Source organism: Oncorhynchus masou, chromosome 29, assembly GCF_036934945.1.
Source record: "Oncorhynchus masou masou isolate Uvic2021 chromosome 29, UVic_Omas_1.1, whole genome shotgun sequence".
Taxonomy (NCBI): Eukaryota; Metazoa; Chordata; class Actinopteri; order Salmoniformes; family Salmonidae; genus Oncorhynchus; species Oncorhynchus masou.
This window is the reverse complement of record NC_088240.1, coordinates 40,711,010-40,730,403: the sequence shown is the minus strand read 5'-3', so window position 1 is coordinate 40,730,403 and position 19,394 is coordinate 40,711,010. Positions and strand designations below refer to the sequence as shown.

At 44.5% G+C, this 19,394-nt stretch overlaps 1 protein-coding gene and 1 long non-coding RNA gene across 5 annotated transcripts in view; one reads left to right on the top strand and one right to left on the bottom strand.

Annotated features, from left to right (window-relative positions):
- Positions 1 to 1,559: 1,559 nt before the first annotated feature.
- The window catches only part of LOC135519659 (uncharacterized), a 93,080-nt gene continuing 75,245 nt past the window's right edge, over positions 1,560 to 19,394 (bottom strand). The window contains exon 3 of the long non-coding RNA XR_010452311.1: positions 1,560 to 1,848. This is a non-coding gene — a long non-coding RNA (uncharacterized LOC135519659). The remainder of the gene's footprint in view (positions 1,849 to 19,394) is intronic.
- Positions 15,483 to 19,394, top strand: part of LOC135519655 (formin-like protein 2) — an 85,577-nt gene continuing 81,665 nt past the window's right edge. For 2 of the 4 annotated variants that reach the window (XM_064944898.1, XM_064944895.1), the window contains exon 1: positions 15,483 to 16,083. In XM_064944898.1, coding sequence (XP_064800970.1) covers positions 15,970 to 16,083 — 114 coding nt within the window. In that variant the 5' untranslated portion in view covers positions 15,483 to 15,969. The remainder of the gene's footprint in view (positions 16,084 to 19,394) is intronic. The other 2 variants (XM_064944896.1, XM_064944897.1) reach the window with 1 other exon arrangement.

Genomic DNA, 19,394 nt, shown 5'->3' with positions numbered 1-19,394 from the left:
TTACAACTAGGAAAAACGCACAGCACTGACCAACACACAGCACAGACCAACACACAGCACTGCTCAACTCTGTAGGTTGGACCACTTTAAAAACATTTTAAAACCCAGAGTAAGAAACATTAACTCACTGTTAATAACTCCACCCCTATATAAAAAAAATACATTAACTCACTGAGTGGAGGATTCCACTCCATGCTGTTTCTCCTTCTCAGTGGGAGTGTGGGGTCCCTTCTCCCACTGTTACAAAACACTTAACACCCAGAACTGTTTGGGGTGTTGTGAGTCAGTCAAAATCACAGATCAAAATCAGGAAAACAAAACATCGAACAGCATGACTGGAAAAGTGTGCATAAGGAATACACAGTCCTAAACAAGCAGTTAAGTTAATGCATCGCTTCTGTGACGTATGAGTAGTTGGAACTATTCAGCTATGTATCAACATTCTATCTCACCATGTCATTTTCTCGTTACTGGCATCCCGTCCAGTAGTTATCTGATTTTGTTTCTCCTTGTCTTGTAGTTGCTTGTTACTCTCCTGTATCTCCCTTTTTAGATTCACTCCATGTCTCCCCTCATCTCCTCTTGTTGCCTCTCTATTTCCTCCAGTCTTTTTCCCATTTCTCCCACCTATGGAAAATACAATAATATGGATGATTATTAGTAATATTCATTTGATGACCCAAAATGTATGTTTCTCTCCACTTGTTTTGTTCTCCACCTTGATATCTAATTAATTACCAATTATGCGTTATTGATTTCTGATTGGCAAATCAAATCAGATTTATTCAATCATCCATCCATGCATCAATACAAAAAGCCTACCTGGTTAAATAAAGGTGAACATTTAAATACAAATTTAAATAAAAATATATACAAAAACCTTACAGGATTAGTTTTTCTCGTCCAGCCTCTCTGATGTCAACCGTCATCAGATTATCAACCATTATAAAATCAACATAAGAGAACATTATCGATATTATTCCGTTTGACAGGTTAAATAATGACAATCAATACATCGGATAATGGTTAATAATTAACTGATTTATTGGTTATCATTCATGAATTAGTCTGTCAAACTGATTGGCTCTGGGAACATGATTATATATCAATCTTCTCTCCTCCAGACTCTCACACTTACCAAGCTCACCAGCTGATTCCTCCCTCTTCAGCTTGACCCCCTGGGTCTCACGTAGTAAATACTCTTGAGGCTGAACCAGAGGTGTGGTAGACTACATCACTTGAATACAAGACGAGCAAGACACCGTGAATCAGGCTACTCCAATAACTCAATCCTCTCTCATGTAGGGACTGTGGGCACCAATGGGATCCGGTTAGCTTCATTAGGTTAATTAACAGCAAGTTGTTATTGGCCCATTTCTGGTCATGAATTTAATTAGGGGAAATAATGGGGTACTACGGTAGATATACTGTACAGTATTGTGGGAGGAGGCAGGGCTATGTAAACCCTTGTGGATGTCAATAAACAAAACAGCGAAATAAGTCATTACTCGCCCAAATACCATGTTCCTAATTGTCCATTAGTCAGGATGAGACTAATGATCATGTAAAACAAAATGTATTCATTATTACCTTCAAGTCAACATCTGACATATTATCCAATTGAATGTCATAGTGTTTAGGTGTTTATAAACAGTATACTGTCGTTATAGAGCACCATCATGGACCGATAAATCCACCATTGCCGCCTCCTGCTGTTCTCCACGGATGAGCTGACGTACAGTGTGTAGAATCCATGATCTTGACTCCCTGATGTCGTTCAGCCTCAAACACACGTTGCCTCTCTCCAGCTCCTGGGTGATCAGACTCACTCTGCCCTCATAAACTAATCTGTTCAAGGAAAACAAAACATTTCTGCTTTAATGACATTTCCATATTCACAAATACTCACATAAACACAGCTCAATTAAAAGCTACAATAGACATATAATGACAAGGATAATGTCAACTCTAAAATACAACGCCTACAATCCAAGGCAGACATATTTAATTGAAGTATAAGAAGTACAACATGAATGCAGTGGGAATCTATGATGCAGAAGGAATTTAAAGGAGCTTGGAGGGAAGGAGTCACTGGAGCAGTAGAGCTGTTTCGCACAGACACGAACACAGCTTCAACTCCTCATTTCAGATGACGTCCAAAGACACTGTTACACATAAAGAGACATTAAACCTCAAACTCATTTGACTTTACATAATTTGTTTGGTATAGTTGTCCAAAATGTGTAAGAAAAGCTAATAACGAATTCTAAATAATGACGGGCTATGGACTCTGGACCAGGGACATCACTAGACATTCAGAACACCCGGTGCTCAGCACGACTGAAATGAAGCGCCCCGCTCGCTAGCAGTGAACGTTTGAGCGGAAACATAACGCGTTGTTGCATATCGCACTGCTTTCTTAAATGCGCTGTGCTCTCCAGACACCAAATAATCAACACTTCTTAATATTAATTCAATGGATTGTGGTCAGTAAACCCATGGACTATGGGTTTATTTGCTAAACATGGTATCTACTGTATTAGCAAATACAAATTACAAGTGCATAACTATACAGTCATTTTCCAATAAAAAAATGGTTGGAAAAAGTAATAATTTTGTTGCAATGTTTTCATAAACCATGTCCAATCTTCATTTATTGGGTCAGGCCAGGGTGTAACATGGGTTTATTTGTAGTGTGTTTCGTCTTGGGGTTGTGTGGGGTGTATAGATTGGTCTGTGGCTGCCTGAGGCGGTTCTCAATCAGAGTCAGGTGATTATCGTTGTCTCTGATTGGGAACCATATTTAGGTAGCCTGGGTTTCACTGTGTGTTTGTGGGTGATTGTTCCTGTCTCTGTGTTTGTTTCACCAGTCAGGGCTGTTTCGGTTTTCGACGTTTGTTGTTTTGTATTGTTCGTGTTCTTCAACATTAAAGATGTATCGAACGAACCACGTTGCATTTTGGTCCGATCCTTGTTCCACCTCTTCGTCAGAGGAGGAGTTGGAAGAAACCCGTTACAGAATCACCCACCACAAACGGACCAAGCAACGTGTCAACAGGCAGGAGCCACAGGAGAAGCAACAAAGGCAGCAACAGCGATCACAGGACTTCTGGACTTGGGGGGAGAAATTGTTCGGAGAAGGACCCTGGGATCAGCCTGGAGAATATCGCCGCCCTGAGAGGTGCTGGTATGAGGAGGCAGCGCGGCGACGCGGATGGAAACCCGAGAGTCAGCCCCAAAAATTTCTTGGGGGGGGCTCAGGAAGAGTGTGGCAGAGGCAGGAGTCAGACCTGAGCCCACTCTCCCTGTTTATCGTGAGGAGCCAAGGAGGAGACCAGAACCGGTGTTGGAGGTGAGCGAAGCAGAGACTGTGAAGGAGTTAATGGGGAAATTGGAGGAGAGAGAAATGAGGGAGTTGCTGTGTTGGTGCTTTTTGCATGGAATTCGCCCGACAGAACGTGTCAGGGATTTGATGGCACCTGGGTCAGCGCTCCATACTCGTCCTGAGGTGCGTGTTAGTCGGCTGGTGAAGTTGGTGCCAGCCTCACGCACCAGGCCTCCTGTGCACATCCCTAGCCTTGCACGTCCTGTGCCAACACTGCTCTCAAGATCTCCAGTACGCCTTCACGGTCTAGCCCATCCTGTGCCACCTCCACACACCAGCCCTCCGGTGGCAGCTCCCCGCACCAGGTTTCCTGTGCGTGTCCTCGGCCCAGTACCATCAGTGCCAGCACCTCGCATCAGGCCTACAGTGTGCCTCGCCTCTCCTGCGCTGCCGGAGCCTCCCGCCTGCTCAGCGCTGTGGAAGCCTTCCTCCTCTACAGCGCTGCTGGAGTCTCCCACCTGTTTAGCGCTGCCGGAGCCTTCCTCCTCTCCTGTGCTGCTGGAGCCTCCCGCCTGTTTAGCGCTGCCAGAGCCTTCCGCCTCTACAGAGTTGCCGGAGTCTCCTGCCCATTTAGCGCAGCCAGAGCTGCCAGTCTGCATGGAGCAGCCAGAGCTGCCAGTCTGCATGGAGCAGCCAGAGCTGCCAGTCTGCATGGAGCAGACAGAGCCGCCAGTCTGCATGGAGCAGACAGAGCCGCCAGTCTGCATGGAGCAGCCAGAGCCGCCAGTCAGCATGGAGCAGCCAGAGCCGCCAGTCAGCGTGAAGCAGCCAGAGCCGCCAGTCAGCGTGAAGCAGCCAGAGCCGCCAGTCAGCGTGGAGCAGCCAGAGCCGTCAGTCTGCCAGGATCCGCCAGTCAGCCAGACTCTTCCAGATCTGCCGGTCAGCCAGACTCTTCCAGATCTGCCGGTCAGCCAGACTCTTCCAGATCTGCCGGTCAGCCAGACTCTTCCAGATCTGCCGGTCAGTCAGACTCTTCCAGATCTGCCGGTCAGCCAGACTCTTCCAGATCTGCCGGTCAGCCAGACTCTTCCAGATCTGCCGGTCAGCCAGACTCTTCCAGATCTGCCGGTCAGCCAGACTCTTCCAGATCTGCCGGTCAACCAGACTCTTCCAGATCCGCCGGTCAGCCAGGATCTGCCAGAACCGCCGGTCAGCCAGGACCTGCCAAAACCGCCAGCCAGCCAGGATCTGCCGGATTCAACTCCCTGGCTGGGCTTCCTCTCAGTGCTGGGCTTCCTCTCAGTGCTGGGCTTCCTCTCAGTGCTGGGCTTCCTTTCAGTGCTGGGCTTCCTTTCAGTGCTGGGCTTCCTTTCAGTGCTGGGCTTCCTTTCAGTGCTGGGCTTCCTCTCAGTGCTGGGCATCCTCTGTCCCGAGCTGCCCCTCTGTCCCGAGCTGCCCCTCAGTCCAGTAGGGTTCTGGGTGAGGACTACTAGCCCATGGTCGGCGGCGAGGGTGGACAATCCTAGGACGCGAGGAGGGGGGACTAAGACATTCATAGAGTGGGTTCCACGTCCCGAGCCGGAGCCGCCAACATGGACAGACGCCCACCCGGACCCTCCCTATTGTTTTTGTTGTGCGTCCGGGAGTCCGCACCTTAGGGGGGGGGGGGGTTCTGTCACGCCCTGGTCTATATTTATTATGTTATCTTCATTTATTGGGTCAGGCCAGGGTGTGACATGGGTTTATTTGTAGTGTGTTTCGTCTTGGGGTTGTGTGGGGTGTATAGATTGGTCTGTGGCTGCCTGAGGCGGTTCTCAATCAGTCAGGTGATTATCGTTGTCTCTGATTGGGAACCATATTTAGGTAGCCTGGGTTTCACTGTGTGTTTGTGGGTGATTGTTCCTGTCTCTGTGTTTGTTGCACCAGTCAGGGCTGTTTCGGTTTTCGACGTTTGTTGTTTTGTATTGTCCGTGTTCTTCAACATTAAAGATGTATCGAACGAACCACGTTGCATTTTGGTCCGATCCTTGTTCCACCTCTTCGTCAGAGGAGGAGTTGGAAGAAACCCATTACACATGGTGACTGATGTTGGTCACATTACTGCTAACTAATGTGAGCTAGTCATGATGCATGGACCGTGCAGTTCCAAAATAATCTAAATGATGGGAGCCTAAACCACATGATGGGAGCCTAAACCCACCCATGAATGGGGGGGTATAATATGTACAAAAGCATGCACCAAACACTCGTGAAAATCATGACTTTATCATATTTATGGTAATCTCAGATTCCAAGGTCAATTAGCTACAGGAGAATATTTCTACCTAATGAATTCCACAAAAAATGTTGATTATCTGTTCAGGAGTCTTATGGCTTGGGGTAGAAGCCGTTGAGAAGTCTCTTGGGCCGAGATTTGGCGCTTCGGTACCGCTTGCCGTGCGGTAGCAGAGAGAACCGTCTATGACTAGGGTGGCTGGAGTCTTTGACCATTTTTAGAGCCTTCCTCTGACACCGCCTGGTATAGAGTTTCTGGATGGCAGAAAGCTTTGCCCCAGTGATATAGTGGGCCGTACGCATTACTCTCTGTAGTGCCTTGTGGTCGGAGGCTGAGCAGTTGCCATACCAGGCAGTGATGCAACCAGCCAGGATGCTCTCGATGGTGCAGCTGTAGAACCTGTTGAGGATCTGGGGACCCATGCCAAATCTTTTCAGTCTCCTGAGGGGGAATAGGCTTTGTTGTGCCCTCTTCATGACTGTCTTGGTGTGTTTAGTCCATGATAGTTTGTTGGTGATGTGGACACCAAGGAACTTGAAGCTCTCAACCTGCTCCACTACAGCCCAATCGATGAGAATGGGGGCGTGCTCAGTCCTCCTTTTCCTGTAGTCCACAATCATCTCCTTTGTCTTGATCACATTGAGGTCACCTCTTACCTTCACATGTCTTCACGTCTTTCACTTTATGTAAACAATTGTTGACTTAAATCCATAACAATGTTCCACTATTCAAGAAAAACATACTGTACATGAGTACATTCAGACGTACTACTGCGTGGCCACGCACAACTCCAACACCATCATTAAGTCTGCAGACGACACAACGGTGGTAGACCTGATCACAGACAGAGTTGAGACAGCCTACAGGGAGGAGGTCAGGGACCTGGAAGTGTTGTGCCAGGACAACAGTCTCTCCCTCAACGTCAGAAAGACCAAGGAGCTGATCGTGGACTACAGGAAACGGGGACAAGCACACCCCCATTCACTTCGACGGGGCTGTAGTGGAGTGGGTTGAGAGCTTCAAGTTCCTCGGTGTCCACATCACTAAGGACTTAACATGGTCCACATACACATCTGCACAGCGGCCTCTTCCCCCTCAGGAGGCTGAAGAGATTTCTCCTGGGCCCTCAGATCCTCAACAGCTGCACCACCGAGAGCATCTTGACTGACTGCATCACCGCATGGTACGGCAAATGCACCACCCTCGACCGCAAGGCACTACAGAGGGTGGTGGGTTGACCCAGTACATCACTGGGGCTGAGCTCCACGCCATCCAGGACCTCTATATTAGGCGGCGTCAGAGGAATCCTCAAAATATTGCCAAAGACTTCAGCCACACAAGTCATGGATTGTTCTCTCTGCTACCGTCAGCAAGTGGTACCAGAACGTCGGGTCTCAGACCAACAGGCTCCGAGACAGCTTTTATTCACACAAGAAGAACAGCAAGAAGAATGAAATCAGAGTTGGTCCCATGTCACAAGTCATTGAAACCGAAGGCAGCGGCATACTTCTAAGCGGACAGGAGTGACTGCAAGTGGTTTGGAGCAGATTGACATACGGAATAGCTTCGCTGCATTGGAGCACAAGTACAGGACATCAATAAGCTGCTCCCAAACATTTTAAATCAGCATCGGAACACTTTGTCTACCATAGTTCATGTGCGATTCAATTACATTATGAAGGGCAGCTGAGAACAGCTGAAGATGGATTTTAAAGAACTGATTGAGTCACTGCTTGACACCAACAAACACCCCATAATATCTGTCCCCCTGCCCTCCCTAAATTATGGCATTGAATGTTTCAGCAGACGTCATGCCCTCCGTAACTGGCTACGAGACTATTGCAGCTCTGTGGGTGTAACTTTTACTGACAATTTTGATACCTTCTGGAAACAAAGCTTGTTTTAGAAGGAGGATGGGATCCACCCAAATCATTTGGGTTACTGGGTCCTTTCACAGCATTATAAGGCTGTGTTGAGACAATGACACAAGTCCAGCTCAGTTAATCCCTACCATTGTGTCGCTGAGTTGTCATAATGCTTCAGCAAATGTAGTTTATCCCAGGGGCGTTGGAAGACACAATGTAAGCAACCTAATGTATGTCTCTCTTACTGCCCTGAATGCCTCTGCTCATCCCACAGGTATTGTATGCATTAATCATGTGCCTATGAACCAGAGTTATACTGTTAGCACTGAGGCGGTGTGCCCTAGAAGGAAGTCCACTGTGTGCAGCTCACCCTGCACTAACATAGATAACATGAGCATGTCTACTTCTGCTGAGATTCCCAGTAAGGCAATGAAATCAATTAAGCATCCCAGAAAAGTGTTAAAAATAGCCCACATGTCACACCCTGACCTTTGCTATCTTTGTTTTCTTTATTATTTTGGTTAGGTCAGGGTGCGACGACGGTGGTATATGTTTTAGTCTTGTCTAGGGTTTTTTGTATATCTATGGGATTTTGGTATTGTCTAGGTAAATGTAGGTCTATGGTGGCCTGAATTGGTTCCCAATCAGAGACAGCTGTTTATCGTTGTCTCTGATTGGGGATCCTATTTAGGTTGCCATTTTTCCATTTTGGTTTTGTGGGTTATTGTCTATGTGTAGTTGCCTGTCAGCACTCGGTTTATATAGCTTCACGTTAGTTTTGATAGTTTGTTTAGTGTTCTTCATGTAAATAAAGAAGAACGTATTCTAATCATGCTGCCGCCTTGGTCTTCTCGTTACGACGAACGTGACACCACATTAACATATATAGCTTAATAAGCAAGGTTCATGAAATTAATAATTTGCTAGTAACAGATGACATTCATATTCTGACAATCTCTTAAACTCACTTAGATATTACCTTTGATGATACAGGGGTCGCAATACATGGTTATAACATCTACAGAAAATACAGAAATGCCAAAAGTGGAGGTGTTGCTGTTTATATTCAGAACCACATTCATGTAAAGTTTAGAGAGGATCTCATGTTAAATACTGTTAAAGTAATATGGCTACAGGTTAATCTGCCTCACCTAAAGCCCATTCTGGTGGGAAGCTGCTATAGACCACCAAGTGCTAACAGTCAGTATCTGGATAACATGTGTGAAATGCTTGATAATGTTTGTGATATCAACAGAGAGGTATATTTTCTGGGTAATTTAAATATTAACTGGCTTTCATCATGCTGCCCACTCAAGAGAAATCTTCAAACTGTAACTCGTGCCTGCAACCTGGTTCAGGTTATCAACCTACCAGGATAGTTACAAACAGCACAGGAATGAAATCATCAACATGAAATGATCACATCTTTACTAATGCTATAGAAATGTGCTTTAAAGCAGTATCCAAATCCATCGGGATATAGTGATCACAATATATTAGCCATATCTAAGAAAACCAAAGCCTAATATAGTGTATAAGAGGTCATACGAGAAGTTTTTTAGTGATTCTTATGTGGATGTTAACAATATTTGTTGGTCTGTGGTGTGTAATGAGGAGCAACCAGACGTTGCACTTGACACATTTATGAAATTGCGTATCCCAGTTACTAATAAGCATGCAGCCATTAACAAAATGACTGATTAGCAAACTTTAAAAAACATGAGCTGGCGCACACCCAGAATAATAGTTTGTGTGGATGTGCTAACCGCGAATAAACTATAAACAATCAAAATAAAGAAAGTCGCACACTCTGTGTAATAACCCTCAGGAAGACACAGTGATGCCGAAACGTTGTTAAATACCCATTAAATTGCTGGGAGATTATACATGGAGTGTGCATACTTTCTGGTGGAGCACGGGCCTGAGGGCACACTGTGTCTTCCTGAGGGTTATTACAGGTGAAATCTGTGAATATATTGTAATGTTTTAAAATTGTATTAACTGCCTTTATTTTGCTGGACCCCAGGAAGAGTAGCTGCTGCTTTGTCAGCAGCTAATGGGGATCCATAGTACAAATAAACTGCTGCTACTTTGTTTTTTACTCTTAATATTATTATTATTATTATTATTATTATTAATCCCAACGCCTAGTCACTTGTAGAAAATAGTAAAAATAAAGAAAAACCCTTGAATGAGTAGGTATGTCCAAACTTTTGACTAATACTGTAGATATTCAATGTTTTAACCAAAGACTGCAGCTCAGGCCTGTACAAGAAATCTACAGACTTTCCCCTTTACTCATATACACCCTTACAGGTAAACTCCTTCTCTCTCTTGTACCTCTCTCCCCTACTTCTACATGAAGTAGCATGAAGACTGTAGTAAATTCTTTACTTATTATTCACAATCATATTATGAGCCTATTAAGATACTCATGTACAACTGTGAGAAGTTCAGCAACATTCAGTCCAGTTTATTGCCAGCAGATAATGAAGTCTGATTGGTTCTCGAGTCTTGGCTCTGTGTATTGTTGTTCCAAAGATCAGTGGCCGTGTGACAGACGCATCAACTCAACCGAGGGATCAACTTTGATCACAGATCACATAATACAATTTAATGTCACCTGCTGGCAATAAGTACTGTGTGTGTGTTATTTTGATGCCAGCAACCACTCCAGCCTAGCCCTGTCAGATGAACCCTGTTAGCCCTGAGATTCAGACCGGAACACCTCACAACCTTGAGGCTACCAGCACACCCTTGTACTTTACTTGTGTACATTTCCTCTGAGGATGAGAACTGGGTGCACATGCAAAAAGTAATAGCCTTTAAAAAAAAAAAAAAACTTTTCAGAACATTGATTTATTTATATAAAATTTACCAGAGTAATCATGTTCAAGGAATAGGCACTGCATGTATGTCATGAAATGCATAACAAATTCTTGACTGGAGAGATGCATTTAAAGTTTCAACATGACACCTTGATTGATTTGATATTGTGGGGTAAATACAGTGTGGTTCTCTCTCTCTGCTAATAGTAGACTTTCTCTAAGTCCCCAACAAAAGTATCATCTTCAGAGTTCTCAGTCTCTGACTCCTCCAGACCTCCCGCCCCTTCCCCCAGCCCCACTGTTCTTCATTTGATGAAGATGGAAGGCCAAGACGATCCATTACCGATTCAGAAAACCGATCACGTATCAAAAAAACAACAAACAGATGACCCTTGTGTCGTCAAGTATTCGCAATTGTCGTTAGGTAAATAGTAACAAATTATCTTGGAATGGATGCACTTCTTGTTCAATTCCAATTACTCTATACTGGGAGTGGTTACGTCCCAAATGGCACCCTGTTCCCAATGAAGTGCACAGGGCCCATGGGAAAAGTAGTGCACTATGGAGAGAGTAGGGTGCTATTTGGGAAGTGCCAATTGTATGTCGCCTGTAGCAGTTCCATTGCAGAGAGTAGCTGAACCATTACAAACATAACTCAGCAGAAATACTATTAGTGAGCCCTAGCTCTGAAAATGGCTTCCTCAGGCTTATCTGGATGACTCACGACAGATGAGTTTCAGTACCACCACGTTAGACTGGCATACACACTGGCAGGTCTACGAAACAACATTTAGTGCTAGTTATGTTTTAAATGTTCCTTCTTGCTGTGTGAATCACATTTAAATATATACTATTTCCTCCAGTGGTGTGAATGCTGTGTTTTGCGTCTGTATTTTATTTCCCCTGTAATACACTTTATAGGCACTAGAGGGCCTCTTCATTCTATGATGCATCTGACATTGCATTCTCAGTTTAGGACTTAACACACTCATAGACAAGACATGTGTAAAGCCTTCATTCAGCTGGAAACTTTAACAAGACCAATATTCTGTCCACAATGCTTAATTGGCCTGAAAATGATCACTTCCAACCTCCTATACCACTGAACTATTTTGACTCTGAACTAAAATGGACATTTCAAAATGTCAAATTGTATTTATGTTAATAGCACAGGAGGTTGGTGGCACCTTAACTGGGGAGAACGGGCTTGTGGTATTGACTGGAGCGGAATAGGTGGAACGGTATCAAATACATCAAACACATGGTTTCCGGGTGTTTGATTCCATTCCATTTGCACCGTTCTGGCCATTATTATAAGCCTTTCTCCCCTCAGCAGCCTCCTGTGGTTTATAGAATGACCTGAGTGGGAGTCCCTACGTGGGTGATGTGTAAAATCTTGCCCACTGATCAACAGAGGGTTAGGGAGGGTTGCAAACGCTGTCTCTGTCGTGGCTCTACCACAACGTTCTCTTTGTGCCACGTCTTCTCCCTCTCTCATGAGCACTCTGGCATTTAACAACACTGCTTCCTTTAGCTTTGTAGACAAATTTAGCAACATCTGTGAAATGGTGTCCCTGGGAGATTCCTGACACAGAGATTTGATTGTGCTCTCTTTATTTTGGGCATCTGTTTGGCATTTTAACATTTCCTCGCGGTGCACTTTGGGCCCTCTTAGGAGTGCCTTAGTGGGGATTTCTCTAGGCCTCGCAGCACTGAGCAGCTGTAGGGTGTCTCCCCCCTGAAACACCATATTCTCCTATTCTTCTATGTGGATTAGGCCAAAAGAGCCTTCTCTGGAGGTGTCTATTAGGTCATCACTCATTGTGACACAAAACATGTACTATAGTGTTGAGCAGTTGCCATAGAAAAACATGTTTTTGCCTAATTAGCCTCTCATCTCTTCAGTTCCAGAGGACTACTAATCAAATGGCTACCCAGACTATTTACAAAGCCCCCACCCCCACCCGCCACCCACGCCCACGCAGCTGCTACTATCTGTTATTATCTGTGCATAGTCACTTTAAAATCTCTACCTACATGTACATATTACCTCAATTACCTCGACACCGGTGCCCCCGCACATTGACTCTGTACCGGTACCCCCTGTATATAGCCCCGCTATTGTTATTTACCGCTGCTCTTTAATTATTAGTTATTTTTATCTCTTACTTTTTTAAAAATGTATTTTCTTAAAACGGCATAGTTGGTTAAGGGCTTAAGGATAGGTATTGCACTGTAAGGTCTACACCAGTTGTAATCGGCGCATGTGACAAATAGAATTTGACTTGATTTGACTACTGACATCCTGTCTCCCTGCCTTTCTCAACCAGCTGAGGCCCTGGCATGTCTGCAACCACCTCCACCAGGAAATCAATGTCTCTCCTTCCCATCTCCACACACACACACACACACACACACACACACACACACACACACACACACACACACACACACACACACACACACACACACACACACACACACACACACACACACACACACACACACACACACACACACACACACACACACACACACACACACACACACACACACACACACACACACACACACACTCCATCTACTATGCGCTGCCTCATCATCAGCTGCAGCATCATGTCTGTGTCTGTCCCACTCACTCCACGGCCTTGGCTGCTCTCCACGGCAGACGTCTGAGAGAGACCCTGCTATTGTTGACTGTTTTTGGTATGTCTATTGTTGTGTATTTTACAGGCATAGCTCTGCTGAGCACTACTGTTCTGTATGTTCATTAGTTAATTTGTGGCGTTTTGTGTACAGAATAATAGGCTAGTTGTTGAGCCCCTAAGGCCTAAAAAGAAAGGCCAATTATTGTAGCTATGTGATGAAGGTTATAATATTATGTAAAAAAACAACAAAAAAGGGCATGATTGTAATGACAATGTTATTAAGATAGACTTACTGGTTTTGAAACATGTATTAGAATTGTTGTATGTCTGCAATGAGTGGCAAAGGGAACGAATCTGTAACTTCAAATATTGCACATTTACACATTTAACACGGCATGACCAAAAGTATGTGGACGCCTGCTCATCGAACATCTCATTCTAAAATCATGGGCATGGAGTTGGTCCCCCTTTTGCTGCTGTAACAGCCTCCACTCTTCTGGGAAGGCTTTCCACTAGATGTTGGAACATTACCGCGGGGACTTGCTTCCATTCAGTCACACAGAGCATTAGTGAGGTCGGGCACTGATGTTGAGCGATTAGGCCTGGTTCGCAGTCGCCGTTCCAATTCATCCCAAAGGTGTTTGATGGGGTTGAGGTCAGGGATCTGTGCAGACCAGTCAAGTTCTTCCACACCGATCTTGACAAACAATTTCTGTATGGACCTTGTTTTGTGTATGGGGACATTGTCATGCTGAAAAAGAAAAAGACCTTCCCCAAACTGTTGCATAAAATTGGAAGAACAGAATCATCTAGAATGTCATTGTATGTTGCAGCTTTAAGATTCCCCTTCACTGGAACAAAGGGACCGAGCACGAACTATGAAAAACAGCCCCAGACCATTATTCCTCCTCCATCAAACTGTACAGTTGGCATTATGCATTGGGGCAGGTAGTGTTCTCTTGGCATCTGCCAAAACCAGATTTGTCCGTCGGACTGCCAGATGGTGAAGCGTGATTAATCACTCCAGAGAACGCGTTTCCACTGCTCTAGAATCCAATGGCAGTGAGCTTTACTCCTCTACAGTTGACGCTTGGCATGGTGATCTTAGGCTTGTGTGCAGTTCTTGTGCTGACGTTGCTAACAGAGGCAGTTTGGAACTCGGTAGTGAGTGTTGCAACCGAGGACAGACGATTTTATGTGCTATGTGCTTCAGCACTCGCCGGTCCTGTTCTGTGAGCTTGTGTGGCCTACCACTTCGCGACTGGGCTGTTGTTGCTCCTAGAGGTTTCTACTTCACAATAACAACACTTACAGTTGACCAGGGCAGGTCTAGCAGGGCAACATTTTGACGAACTGACTTGTTGGAATGGTGGCATCCTATGACAGTAGCACGTTGAAAGTCACTGAGCTCTTCAGTAAGGCCATTCTGCTGCCAATGTTTGTCTATGGAGATTGCATGGCTGTGTGCTCGATTTGATACACCTGTCAATAACGGGTGTGGCTGTGAAATAGCCGAATCCACTAATTTGAAGGGTTGTCTACATACTTTTGTATATATAGTGTACTTTTTCACAAACTTCATCAGTGGATGCTGCTGAGGGGAGGACGGCTGGAACTGAACAATTGGAATGGCATCCATTCGATTTGATACCATTCCACTTATTCCACTCCAGCCATTACCACAAGCCAGTCATGCCATATTAAGGTACAACTTCATTAAGGAACTTCATCATTTCACATTAACAGATGTGAAACAGCGTGTCTTCATGCTTTGTCCATATTTGTAGCCCTAAAATGTCACTTTCATCAACTGACTCGGTGACAGTGTATTTGATTGACGTAATCAAGCCAGTAACAAAATGGCGAGAAACCAAACAGAGAAGGAGAATGTCAGAACGTGTAAGTCGCCAACAACACGATTTGGAGCATTTAATGATATGAGGTCAGCCTCTCTCTGCATTTTGTCCCTGATGCGATGTGTGTAGCCAGCTGACCCCTAATATGACATGACTGACGCTCTGTTGTATCAGGCTGTGTTGTTCAATATTGCCACTGTGCATCTGGAGAACCTCTGCTCTCCATGGAAACTCTCCCCAAGCTGATGTCATCCTCTCAAAAGCAATGGGACTCCACCCTGTTAGCAACACAATATCTGATATCTTCTACTCAGTAGTAGAGGTAGGCCTAATAGATTGTTTTGCCTTTTATCTCTCAACCTTCAGTATAGTGAATATTCTATACTATGCCTATCTATAATGGCTGTAAATGAAGATTTCCCAACTATCCTAATTCTTCGGGGCTATGAGGTTTAAATACTGGACTTGGATTAGTGTAATTGTAAGGTTGTTAAGGTTGTTATAAACAGGTTATACACCGGTTATACACCATGAACGGGTCTGCATCTACCAGCATGCAACGCCACACAACATCGTCTCCTTAACTACGCGTTTGGCAAAGCCAAGTAGAAGGCTTGTCTCTGAAAGGGCTCATTGTGTAGAGATGTGATTGTGTGTGTGTGTGTGTGTGTGTGTGCGGTGTAATCGGTGACGTATGAGTAGACTAGACTCTTTACTGTATTCGTTGGGTCAGCACTGCAGAGATTAGCTTGCTACACAGACAGGGATTCCTAAACCCGAATCATGCACATCGTCATTACAACTAAATGGGAGTGGAGCAGAAATTGTGCAAGATATGGATAGATTCCGTTGGTCCTATAAATATTGCGCGGTCGTTGCTTCGATTCAAGTTTCCACAAAGTCCCCCATTCCATTATAATGCTTCTCGAGGACTCGGCTCTTTGGAACCATTGTGGTGTGCTGATTTCCTCACGTGTGTTTTCTGTTAAAAGTGGCGAGGCTGGGAAAAACACTGGAACATTTGCAAACAAGAGGTATTAGCGCGGGTACATTTGTTTCGTTTTTTTTTTTTTTTTTGACTTGCTGTGATTTCTGAAGTCGAGGAGGAAGGTGTAACGTTAGGTAGTTGTAGTTGTGATCCAGCAACAAAAAAAACAAAAACAAGCTGAAACATGGGGAACGCAGGGAGTATGGACCAGCAAACTGATTTCAGGGGACATAACATGCCTCTGAAGCTACCCATGCCGGAGCCAGGCGAATTGGAGGAGAGATTCGCAATCGTTTTGGTATGTTCACAAATTCAAAGTGCTTTCTTATCGAACCCTGATAAGTTTCCCATTTGTCTTTGCGCCATTCCTACTTTGCGCTGGTACCGCAGCGGTGTTGGTCCGACCGTTACCAAGCTACTCCGCTCAGTCGTCCTCTCAACTCAAACCATGTTCCACCGTTTGTGTTTAGCTACAGTAGCAAGCTTAAGTTGGAATATCACGATGAGATAGACGTTGCAACAATTGATCTCATATATTTTTCCCTTTTCTTTGGTTTACTTGACACGTTTTTTTCTTCTTTCATTGATCGCATCAAATAATCAATGGGAGAGGGTGGAAAACCACGTGAACAAAATCTGTCACGCAAATTCATCCGAAAAGCACACAATCCAAGTATCTATCTAGTAGTCTGTGAAGTCAATTACCTTTGTTTTAGCGGTGAAATTATACATGGAGGAAACTGAACTCTATTCAGCAAGTTGACTCCCTGGTTGATTTGATATGTAAACCTCAGCAATTTAAAGTAGGACAGCTGTTTGTTTGCCCCATCGGCCCTATCTTGCAAATTCGAAAATGCCTTTCTGAGTGGGACATTCAGTGTTCAGTGAGAATGCTTGTTTATCAGCCTGTATATGCCAAGGCTAGGTTTACTTGTACCTACGCTGCTTCTGTAAATGTGATGTGTTAGCCAACTGTGTATACTAAATAACCAATTGAACAGCTAGCTGCCTTGACAAAATTAGTAACCTAGCTAGTTGATTTAGGCTAATCCTGCTCATTTAATTTTATCTTCAATTTTCTGTACTTTAAGCTAATACATGCATTGCTTACTATACTACACATTTGCAGTGTTTCAGCATCCTAAAACATGGCATTACGTACCAAGCATAACACAACATAGTCTGTCCAGAGATTCTGGGGGGTTAGATCAGTGAAGGGCTCAGGGGTGTAAAGCCTGGTTTTGTGAGGTCGTGTAGATGTGGGTCAGACATGGTTGTAGTCAGACCTAATACTCCCCTACAAGGTGGCCAGGTGAGTCTGTTGTGGGACCTGGTCGCCTGCAACACAATTAGCCCAACACAGACCTTACTAAGAAGGTTATGCAGTGCCATGTGACTTCAGAGCTCCTGCAACCGTACCTGTCAGAAGGAACGGTTTGATTTAAGAGGGAAAAACTGTAACTAAACCTGTTTTACTCTGTGTTTCTGTGCTTTCCAATGTACTATGCCTTGGGCTATGGCCTGTTAGTCTGTTTGCTGATGGTGCTGCCCCAAGCCATTTAGACTGTTATTAGGCTACCTAATGGAGCAATTGTTTTTTTTTACGTGGGAGTCACTAATACATGTCACAGTGTTCTCGTTGGGGTGTAATTGCCGCATGTTTCGGCGGAGAGGGAGGCAGGGTGCAGACCTCTGGCCAGAGGGGTGCCCTTACAAAAAAAGATAACAGTTCTGAAACTGCAGTAAAAGTGCAGTAACTGCAGTCGACTGTGTTATTTTGGACTCAGTAATTGCAGCCTACTGCAGTTCTACTGCATTCTAACTACAGTTATACTACAGTGTACTGCAGTTATACAGCATTCTGACGGCAATCTTTTTTTCCCGTAAGGTTTGTGCGTCCCAAATGGCACCCTATTCCCTATATACTGCACTACTTTTGACCAGAACTCCATGGGCCCTGGTCAAAAGTAGTGCACTGTGGAATAGAGTGCCATTTGGGACACAGCCAGGGTTGACGTCACACTGCCTAGGCCTACCAGGGGATTGAAGGCTTCTTCCTAATCCCGTCTGCTTTTAGGATAACCTGGCTGCTTTTCATGATCTGTGAACAACACCAAGGAATGCCCGGCTTGAACGCCTGCCTGCCTGGCCTCCTTTTCAACTAACAAGCCTAAAAAAAAGTAGGCTAGAGGAACCAAATGTAACCACTTTACGACGCTATAGGAAGGATACTGTATCATTGAGTTCACTGAAACTGTTTGTTGTCGGTTAGCTTTTCCCCGACACGCTCATAACCTGTATTTATTTTCCCCTGTTAAGGTCATTGATGGACTAATGAGTCATACTCTAAACGTATCCTATTAGTTAATGCTACTGGTTGAATCCCTTAAGCACAGGCTAAAATAACACAGTGGGTCTGGTTGCACCAGGAGTGATCAGTCGCTCACTGAAGAGGGATGGATGTGAGAATGGAGTACCAGCTAGACTGGATCCTTGGGTGAGTTTAGTGTTTTAATCACCAGCACAGCGTTATTTACTGCTATTTAAACCCCGCTGATTGTCAGTAATGCCCGCTGGCCGTCCGCGCCACAAATTGCCCGAGTGACTCAGATGAGTGTGTCACTTCAGCCTGCAAGGCTAATGATTGAAAAACTGTATTGGGCCCCTCAATGATTGATCCAATACCACCATGCATCCTTCACTGATTGATAGGCATGGGTTAAACTGCAACAAGCAGTCAGCAGGAGGAGCAGTCAGCAAGAGGATGACGGTTTCACGGATTGGATGCTATCACTGCCCATTTTTTTTCTTCACCAACGCGCAAAATCATTTTAATCAGTGTAAGTAGGGCTTTTGTAAAACAGGCTACTTCTTTGATAAAACAGATGTTTTCTACAGCTGCACCATCGAGAGCATCCTGAATAGAGGTCGACCGATTATGATTTATCAACGCCGATGCCAATACCGATTATTGGAGGACAAAAAAAAGCAGATACCGATTAATTGGCCAATTTTTATTTGTAATAATGACAATTACAGCAATACTGAATGAACACTTATTTTAACTTAATATAATACATCAATAAAATCAATTTAGCCTCAAATAAATAATGAAACATGTTCAATTTGGTTTAAATAATGCAAAAACAAAGTGTTGGAGAAGAAAGTAAAAGTGTAATATGTGCCATGTAAGAAAGCTAACGTTTAGGTTCCTTGCTCAGAACATGAGAACATATGAAAGCTGGTGGTTCCTTTTAACATGAGTCTTCAATATTCCCAGGTAAGAAGTTTTAGGTTGTAGTTATTATAGGAATTATAGGACTATTTCTCTCTATACCATTTGTATTTCATATACCTTTGACTATTGGATGTTCTTGTAGGCACTTGTATTGCCAGTGTAACAGTATAGCATCCGTCCCTCTCCTCGCTCCTCCCTGGGCTCGAACCAGGAACACAACGACAACAGCCACCCTCGAAGCAGCGTTACCCATGCAGAGCAAGGGGAACAACTACTCCAAGTCTCAGCGCACCCCTCTAACTAGCTAGCCATTTCACATCGGTTACACCAGCCTAATCTCGGGAGTTGATAGGCCTGAAGTCATAAACAGC